General features: G+C 38.3%; 1 protein-coding gene across 2 annotated transcripts in view; it reads left to right on the top strand.

Annotated features, from left to right (window-relative positions):
- TMEM131 (transmembrane protein 131) overlaps nt 1-22,343 on the top strand; it is a 184,766-nt gene that overhangs the window by 119,477 nt on the left and 42,946 nt on the right. For both annotated transcript variants that reach the window (XM_084638837.1, XM_084638836.1), the window contains exons 8-22: nt 1,781-1,861; nt 3,189-3,339; nt 3,434-3,490; nt 4,939-5,000; nt 10,339-10,447; nt 12,731-12,839; nt 13,352-13,505; nt 13,605-13,775; nt 14,154-14,264; nt 14,357-14,491; nt 15,670-15,774; nt 17,464-17,550; nt 20,680-20,832; nt 20,977-21,052; nt 21,147-21,264. In XM_084638837.1, coding sequence (XP_084494963.1) covers nt 1,781-1,861; nt 3,189-3,339; nt 3,434-3,490; nt 4,939-5,000; nt 10,339-10,447; nt 12,731-12,839; nt 13,352-13,505; nt 13,605-13,775; nt 14,154-14,264; nt 14,357-14,491; nt 15,670-15,774; nt 17,464-17,550; nt 20,680-20,832; nt 20,977-21,052; nt 21,147-21,264 — 1,679 coding nt within the window. The remainder of the gene's footprint in view (nt 1-1,780; nt 1,862-3,188; nt 3,340-3,433; nt 3,491-4,938; nt 5,001-10,338; nt 10,448-12,730; nt 12,840-13,351; nt 13,506-13,604; nt 13,776-14,153; nt 14,265-14,356; nt 14,492-15,669; nt 15,775-17,463; nt 17,551-20,679; nt 20,833-20,976; nt 21,053-21,146; nt 21,265-22,343) is intronic.

Genomic DNA, 22,343 nt, shown 5'->3' with positions numbered 1-22,343 from the left:
ACTATTTCCACATGTTTATTTTTCCCTCTTACTGTTCCTCACACGTTCTTGTCAACTGCTGGAAATGGCCCACCTTGATTATCACTACAAACGGTTCCCCCTCTCCCCCCAGCTCTCCTGCTGGTAATAGCTCACCTTAACTGATCACTCTCATTATAGTGTGCATGGTAACACCCGTTGTTTCGTGTTCTCTGTGTATGTAAAATTGCCCTATTGTATTTTCCACTGCATGCATCCAATGAAGTGGGCTGTCACCCATGAAAGCTTATGCTCAAATAAATTTGTTCGTCTCTAAGGTGCCACAAGTACTCCTGTTCTTTTTGCGGATACAGACTAACACGGCTGCTATTCTGATACTCTCTAAAGAGGAAATTAAAAAGTAGAAAAAGCATGAAATTAGCCAATTTAAAAGCACTTTTCATCATACTCGTGTAAAAAATTAAACTTGACAAGCCACTTTAGAAGTTAGTATATGTGCTTAATCTTTGCCTTCACTGGTAAGTAAGGAAAAACATTGATGCAAATAAAATGCAGTATATTTTCAAAGCAGAGAATAAAGGAAAGTGATTCATTGTTTGAACACAGACAAGTCACTTAACTTCTCTATGCATGTGTTCTCAACTGTAAAATGGAGTATAATCATTCTTAACCACTTTTGTAAAGTGTTGAAATTTATGGATGAAAAACAGAATGTCAATTCTAAAAACAATAAAAAAGAAAGGGAAAAACTTTCCTTAAAAATTACTGTTTTATTTGGCAAAGACTGCCAAAAGCATTGAAAGTCTGTTGTACACAATAACTAAAATGAAATTTATTTTCCTCTACTGAAGTTTAAAAAAAAAAATTTACCTTGTTCTAAACTACCTCATTGTATGGATGGCTTTTTTTTAAATTTACAGAAATATCTTCTGAGGGCAAAAGTATTTTAACATTCAGACATAGTTAATGTTGGAAGCAGTAGCTGTGTCGTTTTGGAAAAGAAAACAAATCTTCCACTGATGGGATTTCTGTAAATGTGACACCTTATGCTCTACAAATTCTGACATACATAGATGTAGAAGGTGCCTGTTTCCTGAAGCTTAATACTGTGATTATCTGAAATCAGCAAAATCTAATTAATTAAAATTGGAATAGATCCAGGGGTGAAAGTAAAATTGAAAACTTACCAGTACGGGGGCCCCCAGAAGGGGTGGGGCCTTGGGAAGAAGGGGCAGGGCTGAGGGGGTCAGCGTCCCAGCCAGCCCTTACACACTGCCTGGCCTGGGGCTTCAGCGGCAATTTAAAGGGCCTGGGTCTCTGGCTGTTGCTACCGCAGCAGCAGCCGGAGCCCCAGTCCCTTTTAAATCGCTGGCCCCTGGCCAGCTGCTCCTTTTGCTCCCCGCCCCCCCCCCCCACTCCCTTTTGGCAGCCTGGGGAGGGGCAAAGGCAGCAGCAAAGATAAAGTGCTGCCGTAGCAGCGCTTTAAGCAGGGTCCTTTGCCGTGGCTGTGCTTTTAACATGGCTGCCCTTTTTGCACTCCACCGTCGGTGGCCCTGCTGCTAGGGACCCAGCAGGGCCGCCGGCGGGGGGAGCAAAAGTGGCAGCACTTTAAAGGAAGGCAGTAGGGGCCGGTACTGGCAGCCACTTTTTACCGGTACACCGTACCGGTCCGTATCGCCTTACTTTCACCCCGAGTAGATCCAACAGACTGTGCTCTTGTGCCTTTGCTGGTCCATTACACTATAGATTATAATTTCACATAACTAATGAAAGCTCTTTTAATGTTTGGTTTTTGTCATAGGTGGTAGAAATGTATTCAAGTGGAGGTGATCTCCACCTAGAGCTTCCAACAGGTCAACAAGGGGGTACAAAAAAACTGTGGGTGAGTGGTCATACGTTTTCTAACCGGTTCTGTATTCATTTTGGTCTGGTGATTTTTGTTCTTGTTCAGCAACCATTTAAAAAGTAGATAAGCATACAAATGACTATTATTAAATTGAAGTCAGTGGGAGCTGGATCAGGTTCTTATTTATTACAGGTGTCTATTCATGTTCTATATTTTTCTGAAATGGGAAAAATAGAAAAATATACAGTGATTCATGTTGGGGTCATGATGCCACTTGAACATTGTCATGTATAGGATGTCAAATTATGCATATGACTGTTTCAGGGAAAAAGATTCCCAAACAAGAATTTCCAAATGTACATCCTTAGTTTATGCATCCATGGGTGAAGGGGTGTACTGTCACCATTCTAGTTCTGGGCTTGATTAATTTCAAAAATACCTTTTCTAGAGGTGTACTCTACTTCCAGTTTGAGATGAGTGGTGCCCTTTTGAAGGAGGGAATGACGAAGGCTTTACTCAGACTTTTATCCTTCAGTAGGAAGTTCTATAAAGAAACCAAAATACATTTCAGCAGCTTAAAGCTGTATCTTTAAGATACAAAATGCAACATGTTAGAAATGTATGATTGCAGTGCACAGAGTTTATGGTTATTAAACAATGTATAAATCACCTTAGAATTCTCTTTACTATGGCTGACAACCTTTATTATTAAAGGAGAAACATTTCTTCATTGTCTGAGAGAAAAACCCGCATGTTGTGTTGAATAAAAGCAAACACCTATATTTGGTTATGATGGAAATACAAGTCTATTGTATGTTGCTTTTGTATTAGACTCTGTATTCAATTGATTATTTGTGCTATTAAAATTCTCCTCTTAAATATAAACTCCATCCAGTGTGAATACAACAGAATTCCACAGTTATGCCTGTATCTTTTTCTGATAAGGGTTGAAAAATTCTTCTGGCCCCTTCCCAGAGTCCCGAGAGAAACTCTGTTGCAAGGCAACCTAGCAGAAGAGGGTTGAGAGTGACCTCTTCCTAAAAGGCACCACTTTCAGTCCCGCAGTAGCATTGCTAGAGACCAGCATGTGGCACGCTTTTCCTCGGGCCAAACATGCTGACACAGAAATCTTAATGTATCTTTGTACTGTGTTGTCGGTAGATTGCTAACTAGCCCTTCTTTCCTTTTTTATAAATATGCCATTATAATCCACCCCAATATACTGCTAATTCTTTTTAGAGCATTGTCTACGCATAAAAATGACACCAAATATTCTGCATTTTTTTAACAATGTAATGTGTTCGATGTTGCAGCCTTATTGGAGCTACAGTATTCTTATTTATGTCTGTGATTATTTCAAAAGGAAATTCCCCCCTATGAAACAAAGGGAGTGATGAGAGCCAGCTTTTCTTCAAGAGAAGCAGATAATCATACAGCCTTCATTAGAATAAAAACAAATGCCTCAGACAACACAAAATTTATCATTCTTCCTGTTGAAGTAGAGGTTACAACAGGTTTGTGGGAAAATGCAATATTTAAAATATTTAGTTTATATTGCTATACTAGAATAAGAAAATATTAATGGTTTTCCTTTTCTTTTTTGTAAAGCTCCAGGAATCTATTCATCAACAGAAATGCTAGATTTTGGTACACTACGAACACAAGGTAAATTATACTTAGGATTTCTCATTCTAGGTTTTAAAAATAAAATCCCCCCCCCCCCCCCAAAAAAAAGGATTGTAGACAATATACATAGAAAATTCCCAGTTCTGCACTGATGAAAATTATTTGTGGAGGAAAATGGTGAACTCTAAAGATCGTTCGGAGTCTGCTGAGCTTAATTTGTGCTTGTCTTCACAGGCGGGTTTTTTTAAAAATGTAATTAAAGGAAAACGACTTTTTAAATGCCATTTAAAACAGATTTTTTTTCCTCCTAATAATAAATAATCCAAAATGTCATAAAAATAAATACTTAACATGAGATATAGTATAAAACTAAAACCAAAAAAATAACCTGGGTCTGATTTTCAAAGATGGATGGATGTGATTGCAGATGCCAAGCTCATGTGCAAAAATGTTATCAGTATATGCAGTGCATGCAAATAACCTGTTAAATATGTGGCCATATGCACATAATTTGTATGCACAATTATAATACTGATGGTATCATTGAAAATTAGGCTGGCACAGTTACACACACCTAACTGTGAGAACTAGCTCCATACAGTTTATTTCTTTAACTTTTGAGTGAGGGTTTTGTTTTTTTTAGGTGTCTTAAGAGTTTTGCAACATTGTACACAAATGTTTGAAAACCTCTAACTTAGAATACATTCTATCTTTTTTTCCATTTCTGCACCCCAAAAATATTTCAAAAGAACATGCAGACCCCTTTGGAAATCTTACATAGTCTGTGGACCCCCAAGGGTCCATGGACTACAGGTTCAAAAACTACTTTTCTAACTTCATTAAATTTGCTGTTCTGACTTGTTGAAATATTGGTCAATTACATGATTATGAAATCTTGGCACAAGTGTTTATATAGTTAGAGATTAAATGTGAACAGAGAATCCGTTAGTCTTCAGTCTGTGCATCAGAGAAAGCAATATATAGGTGTCAGTATTATGAGATGGTAAATACTTGCAACATTGGTAAAAGAAAAAAATTAATCTTTGGTGGATATGAAAAGTGAGTTGTTTTTTGGGTTTTTTTTTGTTTTTTTAGAGTAAGTGGCATTGCTTCTGAAATCTTATGTTACTGAGTGATTCTTTCATCTTGTATGGAATGGTGTCGATGTAATCATTTTATCTGGTGAATATTGGTATAGGAGAGCCACAGTTGCTCATTGTAACATTATTAACCTGCTGAATTCTTTTTGATTTAGAAATCAGAATGATTGAAGTACACAAAATGTACTTAATACATAGAAACATAGTTTTAAAAACGTAACATACTCTTATGAATAACCAGTTTCTGACTAATTGAACTGTTTTTAAAATAAGTTTCATATTGAATAGTGGTCGATTTGTGCAGAAATCTGGTTGGAACAGACTGCTTTTTGTATGATGGATTAAACAGTAGTATGACCTGATAATTAATTTCTTCATTTTTAACAGATATGCCAAAAATTTTAAATCTACATTTATTAAATTCAGGAACAAAGGATGTACCAATTACAGTAAGTTTTTTATTTCCTTTTAATTTCACAAGTTATGAAAGGAAGAGGACCGTGTCCAAACTTTCATTCATTGACTTTGACATGATATAGTCCACTAAGTGGTGTTCAAGGTTGAAGTCTAGGAAACCTACTTTCTTTTCCCTGAACTAGTATCCCAAACTTCTATACAGTCCGTTGGTTCATTACCAAGATACAGCTTGACATCTTTCTGACATTGACTCTAGAAATTGCAACATGTTTCACTTAATTTCTCATGTTTTTACCTTCATTCTCAGTTCAAACTACCTGCCTAGCTTCTTAGTCGTATTAAAGCAGTACATCCTGAGGTTGCATATATAATGCTTTGACTTCTTGAAGCTTCTCCTCTCACCAGTTAGCAAGCTGCAGTAGGTCTAGCAGGACGGATGATGAAGGGGTTAACTCTCCCATACTCCTGTCCTCTCACCAGCCCAAGTGGAAGCCTCTTGAGCCCTGGGCCCTGTGGGCCCCCCTTCACTCACACTCCATGTGGGAAAAGTAGGCATCAACAGAAGCCTACAGAAAAGTCCCAGCCCCTTGAAGCTTTTACACTTCTTAGTTTGCCAACAGCAGCCTCAGCATGAGGGGCAAGTCCCCAGGGCTTTCCATCTTCCTCCCCTTACAGTGTTGTGCTATCCGGAGTTTTGGAATTTATTTGCATTTGCTGTTTTGCCATTGATTGTTGGTCCTGTCTTCATCCTGCCCCTGTCCTACCACCACTACCCTTCTGTTGCCTAGTTTCTCTCCCTGCCTTCTGTGCTTCCCACTTCCCTTCCCTCTCTCCCTCTGCTGTTTCGTCCATCTCTCCCCAATCTTTTAACCCTACAATCACACCTCTTCCCACCACTTTCCATCCCCGTTTGAACCCCCCAGAGGGCCCCTATAAATAACTAATACAAAGTCTAATACCAAAGCTAAAAGCATAAATCCATCAAGATCTGCATGTAATATTCTTTGCAATCACATTTTGTTCTCATAACTTTTATCATCACCTTCACCCCCTCTCTGCCTTCTTTTTCATTGTCCCTGTTTGTTTTTGTGGGGGCAGGAACTGTTACTTTTGTGGTCTGTAAAATAACTAGCACACTTCATGAATGCAATATACATTATTTTGCTAGTGGTACTGGTTGCTTGAATCTGAATATGGTGCTGAGTCACTACCTTCTTCATGCATCTCCAAAAAAGGTCCATCTATTTGTTGAGGTTGTGGTATCTACATAAGTGTAGCTTTATATCTTGTCCTTGAGCATTAGGAAACTATTTGATTATTTGAATGTCAAAATCTTACTAAAAACTTGTCATTGGTTATTTTTTGTCTGTTTATGTTATAGAATGAACACTTAACAGTTCTGTAGCTTGATAAAATTCTTTATTAAACCCATTTGGTTGCTAGAACAGAACTTTGCTCCTATTGGCACAGCAGATACTAGTACAGACATGCGGCTTTCCCTGCATAAATACTTGGAAAGTTGTGCTGTTTAGTAGGGGGAGTTTCGTGCATGTGGGGAGAGCAGCATACGGAAGCTGAGATCCATCATAGGAATATGAGAGCACAATATACTACCAAGGTATATAACCCTTATCACTTGCCCAGTGCTTCATAGAGAAATAACTATTTTTCTCCTTTCCAGTCTGTATGAGAAGTAGCTTGATTCATCTATAGGTGTTTTTGGTTTTTGTTTGTGTATGTTTATTATTTGGGGTGGGGGTGAGAGACAAAATTGAGGGGAAGCTAAGTTAAAGAAATGCTTTCTTAAAAGTTAGCCATTCTGGGCATTATGTCGTAAGGTTTCAGTTTCTGTGAAAGTTGGCAAGTTTATGTCCGCCTCTGGGTTGAGGATTCAGTTCAGGGTTTAGCTATCTGTTTTGAGTCCAAGATCAACGGAAAGTAGGGGGAAGAAGAGAAGAAGGAATCTTCCAGTTCTTTCACCATAACTATACTCTGGCTTCATTGTTCCCACTCCAAGAAGGTATGGGAGGTATAAGTTTTCAAATATGTTGTTACCTATGGATTGGGCACACAGAAAAAGTGAGTGTCATTTAGGTAAGCTGGATCGGTAAATTGGAACATCAGCATGGAGGTCTGAGTGCAGCAGTCCATGGCAGATCCAAATATTGGTGTAGTATGGCTACTTGAAACTTTCCCTTTTTCCTTGTGTGGTGATATGGCAGTTGCTGGTTTACGTAGGCAGGCTGGGCTGATGGCCCAGCATTCATTCTTGGTGAGAGGTCTTCAGCTTTGGTATGTCATTCCTGTGCCCTCCTGTTTGAGTGCAGATTTGGTGACTTTCTAGGAACACTATAAGAAACTTGTTTTCTAAGGTGGTATTTGGATGAGAGTTTTACTTTTGGGGAAAATGAGATTTTGTTTTAGACTTAAGAAGGACTTTGAGGTGGTTGGTTGTTCCTTATTCTCTCTAATTTGACTTAATTTGCTTTTAAATGTTTTAATCCATGTGGAGAATTTGAGAACTACAAATGAAAACAATTAAGGAATTTTGGACAGCAACAGAACTTAGTAATGCAAAGATTAATTCCTTTCAATGAATTTTAGCCACGAGGTAAGCATTTTGAGGAGAGGACCTACAGAACTTTGGTGCACCTCTGATGTTGAGTACATGTATTTCTAAAATTTCCTACTTTCCTGACAGAAGTACATAAAGAATCTTGTATATAGAATGAACTGTCCTTTAAAATATTTCCAAACTTTAATTGCTGGATATAACTTTTTATAATGTTTAGCTTTTGCTATTAAGGAACAGATAAAAGTTAGTGTGCCTCATTCAGTTGAATGTGCAAGAGCAATTAAAGACTGTTATCCTTTGCTTTAGGGGAGGTACAAATGGCCATAAAATGTGAGTTCTCTGCTTGTTTACAGCAACTTTAAAGGTTTTTTATTTTGCAACACACATAGTCCTCTCCAGGGAGCTGGTAATATATGTGATTCATGAATAGATCCATCCAAGTCATCTATACTACACCAGCAAATTTGACAATAAAACCCAGTACCTCTTAATCCAAGGACACAAATCTCTTCCACTTAACTGAAAGAGACTATTTGTTAGCTGTACGGTAGAACCTCAGAGATATGAGCCCCTGGGGAATGGAGGTTAGTCATAACTCTGAACAAAACATTATGGTTCTTTCAAAAGCTTACATCTGAACATTGACTTAATACAGCTTTGAAACTTTACTATGTAGAAGAGAAATGCTGCTTTCCCTTAATTTTTTTTAGTAGTTTACATTTAAACACAGTTCTGTACTGTTTGTTTTTGGTTTTTGCTTTTGGCTTTTTGTCTCTGCTGCTGCCCGATTGCATACTTCCAGCTCCAAATGAGGTGTGTGATTGACTGGTGTGTTTGTAACTCTGAGGTTCTACTGTAGTAGTGTTAGTTGGGCTTGTTGCATCTGCAAGCCAGCCACTCAAGGGCATCGGATATTGTTTGGACAGGTCTGATATCCCATCTAGCACAAGGCAGTAATATAGATATGCAAGATTTTAGAAATTGGCTTCTTTAAATGAAGAAAATCCCAGCAACTTTTATTAAATAAAATGGTACTGATATATTCAAGATCCTGAACTACTCTGTTGTATGTCCACTGGGACCTCTACAAATGAGCTGTGGCTAATCACACTGACAGAATGACTTCTGAACCGTGTTCATCTTTAATACCATTTCCACTCACTTTAGAACATTAAAATGCTGTTGGAATCCGAAAAGTGACCCTGTAAAATTGTAGAATTCCAAATTTTCTCAGTATTCAAGTAACATTTTTTTTTGTAAAAAGAAAAGGAGGACTTGTGGCACCTTAGAGACTAACCAATTTATTAGAGCATAAGCTTTCGTGAGCTACAGCTCACTTCCTCAGATGCATATCATGGAAACTGCAGCAGGCTTTATATATACACAGAGAATATGAAACAATACCTATTCCCACCCCACTGTCCTGCTGGTAATAGCTTATCTAAAGTGATTTCCAGCACAAATCCAGGTTTTCTCACCCTCCACCCCCCCACACAAATTCACTCTCCTGCTGGTGATAGCCCATCCAAAGTGACAACTCTTTACACAATGTGCATGACAATCAAGCTGGGCTATTTCCTGCATAAATCCAGGTTCTCACATCCCCCCCACCCCCATACACACACAAACTCACTCTCCTGCTGGTAATAGCTCATCCAAACTGACCACTCTTCAAGTTAAAATCCAAGTTAAACCAGAACATCTGGGGGGGGGTAGGAAAAAACAAGAGGAAACAGGCTACCTTGCATAATGACTTAGCCACTCCCAGTCTCTATTTAAGCCTAAATTAATAGTGTCCAATTTGCAAATGAATTCCAATTCAGCAGTTTCTCGCTGGAGTCTGGATTTGTAGTTTTTTTGTTTTAAGATAGCGACCTTCATGTCTGTGAGACACATGCACATTGTGTAAAGAGTTGTCACTTTGGATGGGCTATCACCAGCAGGAGAGTGAATTTGTGTGGGGGGGTGGAGGGTGAGAAAACCTGGATTTGTGCTGGAAATCACTTTAGATAAGCTATTACCAGCAGGACAGTGGGGTGGGAATAGGTATTGTTTCATATTCTCTGTGTATATATAAAGCCTGCTGCAGTTTCCACGATATGCATCTGAGGAAGTGAGCTGTAGCTCACGAAAGCTTATGCTCTAATAAATTGGTTAGTCTCTAAGGTGCCACAAGTCCTCCTTTTCTTTTTGCGAATACAGACTAACACGGCTGTTACTCTGAAACCTGTCATTTTTTTTTGTAATTGCCAGCTCTGCAAATTCAGCCTACACTCTGGGTCAAGCTGGGGTCATTGCCTTGTGAATCATCAAATGGCACAACCTTTATTGAGGAACTTTAAATACTTAACTGTTCTGTTGATGTATGAACCATAAAATAATCTAGTTTTGTTCTGTAGCTATATTAGCTCTGCAGCATTAGCACCAGTAAAAAGTAGTAAAATCTTAGTTGTTATAAACGTAAGATAAAACTCACTCCCTGTGTGTGTATATTATTTTTTACATAGTCACTTTTCTCCCCATAACCACGCTTGGATTCACCTAATATTGTTAGTGGAAAGTTCTGTATTGCCCACTTCACTGGGTGTTAAATTGACTAATTCAGAGTCCTTTGACAAGTTCCCAAGCCTCTTAATCTTACGCTGTTTTCATTGTAGTGAATATAAAACTGTAAAAAAGCTGCAAATGCTGGTCACCTGATCATCTGGAAAAATACAAAAAGCTGTGCACTGTTTTGGTGGTGGTTGTAAATTTTCAGCAAATTAACTGTTTAATATTTTGGCTTCTGTTTGCAGAGTGTTAGATCCACACCACAAAATGAAGCTATAACAGTACACTTTAAGCCAGTTACATTAAAAGCTTCTGAAAGTAAATATACCAAAGTTGCAAGCATTAGTTTTGATGGTAAGTATTTTTTCTTTCTTTAGAAATATTTTAAAATTTCTACAAAGAGCTACTGCAATCTCATGAAAATTTGAAAAATACTTCTTCAGGAAAATGTCTGTGCTGTGTGATATTTCTCGGGAAAATGAGTAATTTCTTCTCATGTCAGACTTTTGTTGATGAGACCATCAAAACTGATTTATTTGGAAATAATTATGCCATGTAAAACTGTAAACTAATCGTTTTAGTTGGTTAGTAGCAGGAATAGATGAATTCTAAAGTACTCCATCTTCTAAACATTAAAAATAATGGAATAGCAAAATTACTTGGATGCATAAGCAGAATTGTCTGTAGAATATATCAGTTTTTAGTTGACTGTTTATTAAAGGTAAAACAGAATTATTGATGGTAAAAATTAGGTATCTATGAATATCAAGAAAGCAGATACTTTCCTTATACTTTAGTAATAGGAATTTGGACAGGATGTATCATTTCTTGGATCTACAACATCAGATCAGAAAATTTTCCCAGAAGATATGAAAATAATTCTATGTACCATGGAATCCTCCCCAGCACTCTGCTGTGAATTTTAAGTTTATTTTGTTTTGAAATAGACTTCTTTGGTGTGCAAAATAGAACTTCCACTGGTATCCTTTTGCATCAAGGAGACCACGTACTGCTCACGTATAAGTGCTCACGTATAAGTGGCTATCACTTATATCCCACCAGTCCATTAGAGAGACTTGGTGGTTCGTTTCCTTTTCCAGCCAAACCTCATGTGGTCAATATGGCCCTGCAATTTTATAGGAAAAAGTGCATAAAACATACCTGTTTTCTACCAGAGTTTTTATTGAGTTGTCAGAATAAGTGTTCGAGGCATCCACAAGGTATTACAGTAAAAATATTACAGGGTGTAGTATGTCTCACAGGCTGAAATGACTCAAAATGGAGGTTTATGTGTTCAGATATCATTCATTTTGAGATGAACCAAGACACAATGTTGGGAGACTCCCCAAGTAAATTATAATCATTGCAACTTTTAAGATTCTAATACTAAAATTTTGCAAGAAGAGAGTTAAATAAGAAGTTAGGACACATATTCTAGACTTGCTGAATGCCCCCAGCTTGAGACAAGGATTTGTCCAGATGTAGAAATTTGAAGAAAAAACATATAATGAAGACAAATAGATATAAAATGAGTGTGGCAGGGCACTTAAAGTTGCTTAGGGTGAAGTTGCAGACTCAGCTGGGTAGAACATTCTGTCTAATAGACCATTTGCAGCATTTAAGTGGTTGGCTGATGGGTTGGGTTAACGAAGAGGACCTATTTTGAACATTTTTCAGATTTTACTGCCCTAATATATGAAAATGGTAGGTGTTTGTGGCTTCCACCAGCCAATATTCATGACTTCATTAACTGCTTTCTTGTGGTGTTTCTACAAGCATGATGTTCTGCTTGCTCTGAGACCTTTGAAATAACCCCTGAAGGCTTCTGTCTTGTTTCAGCTTGTACTACTTGAGTCCTTGCAAGCACTGTGGTTTTGCTTATTTCTATAGTCTTCCAGGTTAAAACGTCCAGGTTTTTTTTTTCTTTCCTTTTTTAATAATATTGGATCCCTGTGACTTTTATTTGAGGTTTATTTCATGCCACTCCCTGAAACTTTCCTTAGGGAAAAGATTCAGTTTCCTCCCCCATCACAACCTTACCTCACAAATAGCTTTCTAGAGTAACTTGTTGGATGATTCCTTATCTACTTCAACAAGGCTCAAATTGGGACATAATTCTGTTGTACTCTGCTCCCAATAACTACTGGTCTGAGAGTTTGGACTGAGTATTTTTTTTTAAATCACTGCCAAACGTCCAGTATGATTGTTTGCCTAAAAATATTCAGTCTTAAGAATCTCTCCAGCTCCACCATATGCAGCCTATTAATACTAGTAAATGTCTTTTAATAGAAAGTATCTCATCTGGTAGCAACAGGTAATCTTTAAGAAGTCCTTTAGAATAAGGAATGTGAAGATAGAGGTCACATGGTTTTTAAATAACTTTGCCCTGGTCTATTGGTGACTAAGGTACCCATCTTCTTATGCATATAGAGAAAAAAATTACAGCTTTGATGTTTTATGTATAAATCAGTTAGGTGAGAAAAATGATCTACTACTGGTTTGCAGCAGTTAACTTTTAATGGCAGCTTTAATTGCTTAACAATGAAATTTTAAGAATGAAGAATAGCTATTGATTTACTACTTTATGTAAATAAAGTGATCACATAACTTATTTTATTCTTTGTCATACATGTGCAGCCTCAAAAGCAAAAAGATCTTCTCAGTCTTCTGGAAAAATAACTGTTAAAGCAAAAGAGAAGAGTTATTCAAAACTTGAAATTCCATATCAAGCAGAAATATTAGATGGGTAAGTTTGTATAAACGGAGTGCTGATTAAAAGTTAAACACTGAGAATCAGCTGCTTTTCTGTCTCTTATTGTGTTTTGTGGAATAAGGTTATTGCTCATGTACTCCTAACTATGGCGTTCTGCCAGTAGCACAGCTGCTGGTTCTAATTTTTTGCTTTCTTGGGATAGTAGATGAGCTAGTGTTACTCAGTAACACATAAGCTAATTTCAAGATTTGGACTTTCAGTGGCTTTCATGAGTCATTTACCTAAGTGGCTTGCGACTATGTACTTCATATTTTCAGAATGCAAACTTGTATCACGTGCTCTTCTTTTCTAAAACATTGGAACAATCACTGTTTTGTGCTTGGATTGCCCTGCCACTGTACCTTGAAGTAGGGGTATAGAGTATACAGTGGGAGAGCCATCCCTTTTGTGTGAATTGACTGCTTTTAGTCTTTGGAGGTAAAGAGCACAGGAGATTATTTTTGAGGAAAATCTTAAATTTTGGATACATTTTTCTTTTTAAATAGATATTTAGGATTTGATCATGCTGCCACGTTGTTTCACATCCGGGACAGTCCTGCTGACTCTGTGGAAAGGCCAATCTATCTTACAAATACATTCAGTTTTGCAGTCCTCATTCATGATGTTGTGTTACCAGAAGAAATAAAAACAATGTTTAAAGTAAGCCCAATTCCAATGAAGGTTTTACCTAATATTAAATATTTAATGAACTGTACTATTTTATATTTTAACATTGGTCTTATTTCTTCACTAATTTAGGTCCAGAACTTCAGCAAACCAGTCTTGATTCCACCTAATGAATCCATATATATTTTCACACTTTATTTTATGCCTTCCACGTCATCTGTTCATATAGATAACAATATTTTACTTATCACCAACGCTTCTAAATTTCAACTGCCTGTGCGGGCATACACAGGTTTTTTAGATGTAAGTATGTATTTTTCCTTGAAAAATCACGCTAGATCAAAGAATAATAATTTGATTTCCTTGGTCTTTCTCCATGGAGCTGTTCAATTCCTTTGTGATTTAAAACAAAAAAGTAAACCAAATTTTGCTGCCCCTTCCCTGTGAGGTTCTCAACGTACTAAATAATTTGTCAGGGATTGGGTTAATGTGGTGAGGTGTTTTCCCCTGTGTTTTTCCATACTTTCTCTGTTATGTGGTTTGTTTGCCTTATTCTATACATGAACTAAAGTCTCAGATTTTTAATGCTTTCACTTATTAATGAATTTGCTAGTGAATTCTGATTTTGAATGTACTGTGTATTTTTAAGTGCAGCTATAATGCCTTTCTTAATCTCTCTAGTACTTTGTATTACCCCCCAAACTCGAGGAGCGTTTCATAGATTTTGGGATACTGAGTGCAACAGAAACTACTAGCATTTTATTTGTAATCATCAACAGTAATCCCATTGAGGTAAGAATCAACATATTTTAAATTCCTGTTTGTTGTAGTACGTTTTTGCATCTATGTCATTGTTGAGATTGTCATCTTTGTCTTTTTTTAAGCTGGCTATAAAAAGCTGGCATGTTATAGGGGATGGCTTGACTATAGAACTCCTGGTTACCGAAAAAGGCAATAGAACCACAATAATTGCAAACCTTCCAGAATTAGAAAATGCCAGTGTATCTGATCAATCTTCAGTAAGTAAACCCTTCTTCTTGAGTCCTTAGTTAAAAGCTGCATGTAGCACACTGATAAGTGATGATAAATAATGTAGCAATGTTTGACGTAAGTATAACTTTCTGTCATGAAGATATTTGCAGGATAATGAACAAGGTAGTATGTTTCGAATAGAAGGTAAAATAAATGTGTTCATATGTGGGATAGTTGTAGCCTAAGGGTACACTTGATGGATTGGTGAGTTTCTAAAATAAAATGTTCAGAAAGCTGAATCTTGGTATACACGCTTCCTGGGTCATTGCATATTAGTCATGTCCCTGGTCACTTTCTAGAGTTGAATGAACTTTGTGAACTAGCCATTCATAACAGCTGCTCAGGAGGTAAAAGTGATTCAAGCAAATAGCAGCAGGTTACACTCTACTTTCCTCAGCTGCTCTTATGAAGTATAAGTGGTACATGTGGAGATACAAAGATGGGGTCAACCTGTGAGTTTCTTTGTTTACAGAATGTGCCCACTGCAATCATAGTGGGTCTTTGTCCGGCTAGCTGGAAGAAAAGGGGCATTGCCTCTTTATGGGCTCCCTTGCAGTAGGTGGAGAGAGGAATAAAGTCATGGCCTAATTAAACCAAATCCATGGCTTTCTGTCCGTCTTCTGGTGTGGATGAACAATGGACAGAAAGTTTATTTTTTATAATGTTTTTATTTTATTTGTATAGGCAGCTTGCAGGGATTGACAATTAACCCACTATCACTGATGCTGCTCATAGTATTAAATCATAATACCATTGTTAACATTAATGCAGAGCATCCACAAATCCCAAGCTTGGTTCTGCTGTTCTTTCCATAGTTAAATAACTCACTATGCTCTCTGTCATGATATGTTGTGTTCTGTTTTGGACAATTAGGTCTTATAAAGGGAAATATTAATCAAGGTAACACTGTAAATGTTCATGGTGGTTTGCAAACAAGTTTAAAAAAACATCTCCCTGGGCTAAGGAATTTACAGTCTAATTTAATCAGAATATTAAGTTGAAAGAAAAATTGTTTTGCAGCTAACGTATGTAATTTAAACAGATTCTGTATTGGTATATAGAACTTGCAGTTTATTAGGTACGTTTCCTACTAACATTTCTGTTTATATTGGAAGAATGTGGCATAAAACATAAATGATTCATTATATATTTCTACCACTTACAGGTAATATTAGCATCTGGTTATTATGCTGTGTTTAGAGTAAAACTAATAGCAAAAGAACTTGAAGGAATTCATGATGGAGCCCTACAAATAACAACAGATTATGAGGTATACTTATTGCCTACCTAAATGACAGTGGTGCTGCCATAGATGAGATGAGTTAATTGTTATATTTCGGCTATTGGGTAAAAGACATTTTATCCTATTGTGGACTGGTACTTTGTGCTATACTTGAAGATTTTTTTAACTGACTGAGATATTAACTCTGAAAAGCAGTTGCTACATTGGTGCAATAGTTGCTTGCCATAACTGATGATGCAAACCACATCAGTAATCAACTATGAAGTCATAACAATTCCATTAATGACATGTCTGGATCCCAGTGGATAGAATACTATATTAAGCATATGTTGCAGTGAAATACAGTGGTACTGTATTTGCTCTGAAGGGATTTGAAAAAAGGCAAGTTTCACTCAGCTTTCCACTTTGCTTTTGGAATCTCTGTTTCAATCTATTATGTGACGCTTCAAGGTGAGTCCAAGTGCATTGAGGGTCGATGCATACTCAAAGCACCATGGCATGGATCTTTTGACGTGGTACATCGTGATGACACTCTTAGTGTATCATGTCTGTCATTTGTGTGAAAGCATAATAGCTCAGTTTTTTCTCAAAGCTTATTGTAGCACATCCTTTTGAGACTTTTAGAATGTGTTATCCGCCCACAATATGGAGTCGTACTGTTGGAGAGAAGTAATGAAAAGTTACTTAACTTGACCTCTTTGGTCTTCAGTGCTAATATCCACAAAACAAGATATATTCTAATCTCTACAATAAGAGGAGTAACCTTGAAGCATATGATGGGATCACTTTCATTTTTAACAACTTTTGACTGTAGCTTCCAATGTCTTTAAGTATGTGTTGATATAGCATATTATAAACTATATTGTGAACATTTTGTTTGTTTTTGTGGATTTATGGAGTCGGGAAGTGTTGTAGCTTATTCTGGATGCAGCTACAGAAAAAAGGGGATATTTTAAAAGTCTTCCAGTATTCTGTATTTGTCAGAAATAGTATTGGCATTTGTTTGCATATGCACAGATGCATACATATTTGACCCTCTGGGCAGCTGTAAAATCTGAAGCTGTTTGTTTTTTCCTGTGTGTGCACATATTTCAGTCCTGTTCTGATTGTGAGGACTTCGTTGGACTGATATCTGTTCATCTTTAATATTACTTATATATATTCCAATCCCTAAAACAAATGTTTGTGTCTACAGCTTAACACTACCATGATTTATAGTGCTTCTAGAGCAGTTTAATATCTCCTGTGTAAACACAAGTGCAGTATTTTTAAGAAGATGTCGTATTTTCCAAGGAAAAACAAAAATGCCCATTGGGAAGGTTGTAACTTGCTTGTATGTTTTATTTTGCCTTGTACTGAGTTGCATATAAATTCATAGAATGCGATTAAGGAAAAATGGGCCTCTTAATTTTTTTCCTGGTAAACATTTGATTTGAGGAATTTTCTTTTAGAAAATTGGCTGAGTAATCAAAATATTGGGCTGGAGACTTTAAAATAATCATCCTTACATTAAACTTTACACACTTGGTTGTCATATCATTATGCCAAGTCTGTGTGGCTTGATTATATGTAAATATGAAACAGGAATAATAGAACTTTAGATTTTTAAGAAAATGTGTTGGTGTAACTAAAAACAGAAATAAAAGGATGAGTAGACAGACATATAAAGATTCCACTTGGGGAAGATGTATTACTAAACTTCTCTTGTTCTTTCAGATTTTGACAATTCCTGTGAAGGCTGTAATAGCTGTGGGTTCACTGACTTGCTCCCCTAAACACATTCACCTTCCGCCTTCCTTTCCAGTAAGATCTTTTGTTCACAATATTTTCTTTCTTTTTTTCTTCGGATCCTTTTCAGGAGCAACTTCCTTTATGATTTGCTTTGACTTGTGAATTGCTATGCTGGAGGGAACAGTGGTGATTATTCTTAAACTCTCATTAGCCAGCAATATAGAAGCTCTCATCACCCCAGATGCTAGGCATGACACACACCTCAGTGCCTCTTTTATTGTATCACTTGTACAGAACCTGGGATATTGACTCCTGGCCCAGACGTGGCTCTCTATTCAGCTTCGCTATGATGTAGCTGTGGTCAGTTGTTTTCCCCATCATTCCTTCTACGTTAGTGCCAGGAATAAGAGAAAGGCATCTATTTATATCAGCAAAAAGAAAAGGAGTACTTGTGGCACCTTAGAGACTAACACATTTATTTGAGCATAAGCTTTTGTGAGCTACATCCGATGAAGTGAGCTGTAGCTCACGAAAGCCTATGCTCAAATAAATATGTTAGTCTCTAAGGTGCCACAAGTACTCCTTTTCTTTTTGCGAATACAGACTAACATGGCTGCTACTCTGAAACCTATTTATATTAGGTATATCTTCAGATTTCTGAGACCTTCAGAAGAAAGACTGTGAAACCAAAGAAACTCTTAAGTTGGCCAGTTTTACAAAAATACAAGATTAGTTGTGCATTTAGCATTGTTTCCGAACCTGGAGATGGGTCGCCCTTAAGGGCACATGTGCACAGTACAGCAAGGAAGCTGTATGATCCTGGATCTACTTTAATCCCTCTGTAGACACACAATGACTGCTTATGGGGATCTGCCTATCTTTCATCGCTGTTGCTGCTGCAGTCTTCATGAACTGAGCCCCAGAAGCAGCTGATTTTGTACAGGGCTGTGTGTCAGGGAGCAGTCCATTAAACAGTTCTTCTCTGCTCCCAGGGCATTTGGCACAATCATGGGATCACATGTAGCCTGGCCCAGCTGTGAGCCATGAATGGATGATCACCCAGTCTGAACAGCATGTAGCCTTCTGATGAGTAGTGAACCAAGGAGAAGGGAAAATCATCCGAGAAAGGAATACAAAAACTAAAAGTGCAGGGGGAGAGGGAGAAGAGAGATGGTAGCAAAGGACCAGTATAGGGGTGCTTTATTGCAAGGGTGTGAGTTGAGTAAAGGATGGGAATTGTATTTTTAAGATTTTTGAAAGGCTGTCAGCTCACAAAGGGGATTATTCAGCTGTATAGTCTCTTCTTGTTAGTAATCACTGTACAGGTTTGAGACAGTGTTTTGATTTAAAACAAACAAACAAACAAAAAAAAACTATTAGTTTTTGCCAAAGAGTTTAATGGAGTCCCAAATTGCCCATTAATAAAAATTGAGTGTATCTTCAAGACGCCATACATGGGGCTCTGGGCACAGTCATTTCTTCCTCCTATGGAATGTGTCCATTCATCAGGACCAAGCCATGTAGTAAACTATCCCTTCATGCACCAGTCATCACGTTGAAAAATTATTTTTCTTGTTTGTGACGCTTCAAGAATTTCCTGAGCCTACAGCCATCATTGGGGCTTGCAAGCCCACAGCTGTGTCTCACCCCAGCTCTAGCACTGAGATATATAAAAGATAAATCTCAGATTTCATCTGAGGGAAGGATGTAAGTTTCTAGTCCTCTTCCTTGCAATAAAACCTTGAAAACATCATTTGTTTGCATCTGTCTGTATTCTTTTGTGAAGGTTGAAAGTAGGTCACTGATCTTTACTAAAGATCACAGGTTATTCATATTCCCCTTCACGTTCACCAGCATTGACCTTTTCAATGAGTGGAAAAACATGACCGCAGGTCCCCTAATTTTTGGTAGGATCTCCGAGTAGTTTGTGGCTGTGGGGGCTGTAGCATGTATACTGCCAGAGATGGTAGTTAGGGCAATCACAATTTCCAGCTAAGCCAGTCCTCTACTGAGCATCCTTGATGGCTTTTTGCCAGAAGAAGGAGTATCTCAGTGAGTGCCAGCATGGTATAGTGAAATAGACACAGGATAGAGAACATGGGGCTCAGGCATTCTAATCAGGGCTCTGCAGATGACACTTAGTTGAGTCACCTAACTCTTCTGATTTAAAATGATGAAATGTGTTACTTACCTGCTTTATAGAGAGAGGGTCATGACTAGAGCTGGTACACAAACTTGGAATTTCAAAAATTGTCTGTGAAACATCCATCTGTTTTTCATGAATTTTCATGCAGGCTTCATCCTGTTTTTTGACCATCTCTGATTGTGATGTTTTAGTAGTAGTATTTATAAAGCATTGTGTGTGTTCTGAATCAGTGGTTCTCAAAGCCGGTCCACTGCTTGTTCAGGGAAAGCCCCTGGCAGGCCAGACCGGTTTCTTTACCTGCTGCGTCCACAGGTTTGGCCAATCGCAGCTCCCACTGGCCGCGGTCCCCCATTCCAGGCCAGTGGGTGATGCGGGAAGTGGCGCGGGCCAAGGGACGTGCTGGCCGCCCTTCCCGCAGCCCCCATTGGCCTGGAGCGGCGAACCGCGGCCAGTGGGAGCTGCAATCGGCCGAACCTGCGGACAGGGCAGGTAAACAAACTGGTCCGACCCGCCAGGGGCTTTCCCTGAACAAGCAGCGGACCGGCTTTGAGAACCACTGTTCTAAATTTCACCATATACATACTTGCAACCCAGCGGTAGCTGAGAACCTACTGGACTCCAGAATCCCACTTTATTGTCCCTTTCAAAATACTTCTAAATGTTTGCAGCTATGCACCAGTTCCATCACAAGCAGCTGGTTCCTCTTCTGCCTCGGGACTGAGGGAACCTAAAATCCAGCCCTTGGTCTCCCTCTTTTGGCACTTTTAATGTAAAAGGAGTCAGATAAATTTGGGGAATATCTCAAAAAATCATCTTACTAACCCTCCTCAAAATACTTAGGGTGGTTCTGTGCGTAGTGGTGTGGTATACTGGGAGAGGAATTGGCTCTGTTTTGGAAGAGTGTGGGAGGGCAGAACGAAAAATTCTGTGGGCCTCTGCCAAAATGCTAAGGTAGGTAAATGTTACCTGGGTAGGTAGATGTCTGATGGCTTGCCCACTGTGTGTTGTGAGTGGAGGAAATGTATACTGTATAATTTTTTTTTCCTTTCCTTTAGGGGAAAATAGTTCATCAGAGTTTAAATATTATGAATTCCTTCTCTCAGAAGGTAAAAATACAATATGTACGTTCTCTGTCCGAAGATGTGCGGTTTTATTACAAGAGATTAAGGAGCAATAAAGAAGATTTAGAGCCAGGAAAAAAATCAAAGGTTGGAGAGTTTTGTTTATTAGTACTAATAGGCAGTTTTTCTTTAAACGTAACACATTGATAATTTTGCAGTTATTGGGAATTTATTTTCTCTATTTTAGTCAGAGATGCTTGCTTCATCTAGTTATTCTTGTACTTTTTGCAGATAGCAAATATTTATTTTGATCCTGGTTTACAGTGTGGGAATCACTGTTATGTGGGGTTGCCTTTCCTATCTAAATGTAAGTAATTTTCATTTTTGCAATTAAAATCTCAACTTATTTTCCCCCCACTGATATTGAAGTGTTGTATAAAAGAGTGGTTTTTGTTTTTTAGCTGAACCTAAAGTTCAGCACAGCTTAACGATGCAAGAAGATGCATGGGATTCTGATTGGGATTTGCATGAGAACTTGTTCAGAGTGTGGGCAGGAATCCGAGAGAACTCAGGTCATAGGTGAGTGTATATTTTCCCTGTCCCCTGTGAATCACTTGATTCTTTTTATTTTGTGTTGCATGTTTACAGTATTGAATTCTTGTGTTGCCAGAGAAGGGCAAGGAATAGTTGCCAGGTTTGCTATTCTAAAAGAGTTTGAAGGGGGGAAAATGATATTTTTCTCAAGGTGCTATGTTTGGCTTAGGTCAGTGCTTATCAAACTTTTTTTTTTTTTTTTCCTGTGGACCACTTGAAAATTCTGAGGGTCTCGGCGGACCACTTAATGAACTTTCCAAATGTTGTTGATACCGTTAGCGATCTATTGTAAAGCACTCTGGATAAAAGCGCTATATAAAAATAACTTAATCATTCATGTTTTTTTGTTCTACAAATAAAAGCACAGAACTCATATTTTAATGTCAGTTGTCTTACCTTTCTAACGCGATGGATGTGCGTTCTCTCCCCTGCCATGGCAGCCCCTGAACTGGAGCTGGGAAGGATGGGGGGTCTCTCCCTCTCTCCCCTGCCGTGGCAGCCCCCAAGCTGAGGCTGGGAAGGGCTCTCCCCAGCAGTTGCAGCCCTGGAGCTGAGGAAGGTCACTTCTTTCTCTTGCTGCCACAGCCCTGTGCATCCCAAATTCACCCCACCCCCTCTTCTCACCCCACTGCCCCCTACCGCCTATTGTCCCCCCCAAAGCCACAACCTCATCTTACATGTGTGTCTTCTCCAGGGTCCAGGCACCTAATTAGTGGAGTCATGCCTGCCCGGCTCCACTAATTAGGTGGGTTGCCCTTCATTCTCTCATGTGCGGCCTCCCAGGCGTGCACCTTAGAGGGAACTATCCACATACCACCTGAATGAAGCTTGCAGACCACTGGTGGTACACGGACCACAGTTTGAGAACTTCTAGGTTAGGTAAATCAGCTAGTGTGCATTTGTAGTTGAGCACCTTTCTAAGAAGTAAACTAGAAGGCTAAAAGAAACCCCAGTTTGCAAAGTATTCGTAAAATGTGTGGTATTGCTTGTGCAAAATAGCTGCTGTGTAAAGCTGCTGTGTTCCTGTTTATCTAGATTGTCTCCTTTTGCCGCTATACTGAGAG

This window comes from Lepidochelys olivacea (assembly GCF_965140295.1).
Source record: "Lepidochelys olivacea isolate rLepOli2 genome assembly, chromosome: 1".
In the NCBI taxonomy this organism is placed as follows: Eukaryota; Metazoa; Chordata; order Testudines; family Cheloniidae; genus Lepidochelys; species Lepidochelys olivacea.
The sequence above is the reverse complement of the archived record's forward strand: the minus strand, read 5'-3'. Positions and strand labels throughout refer to the sequence as shown.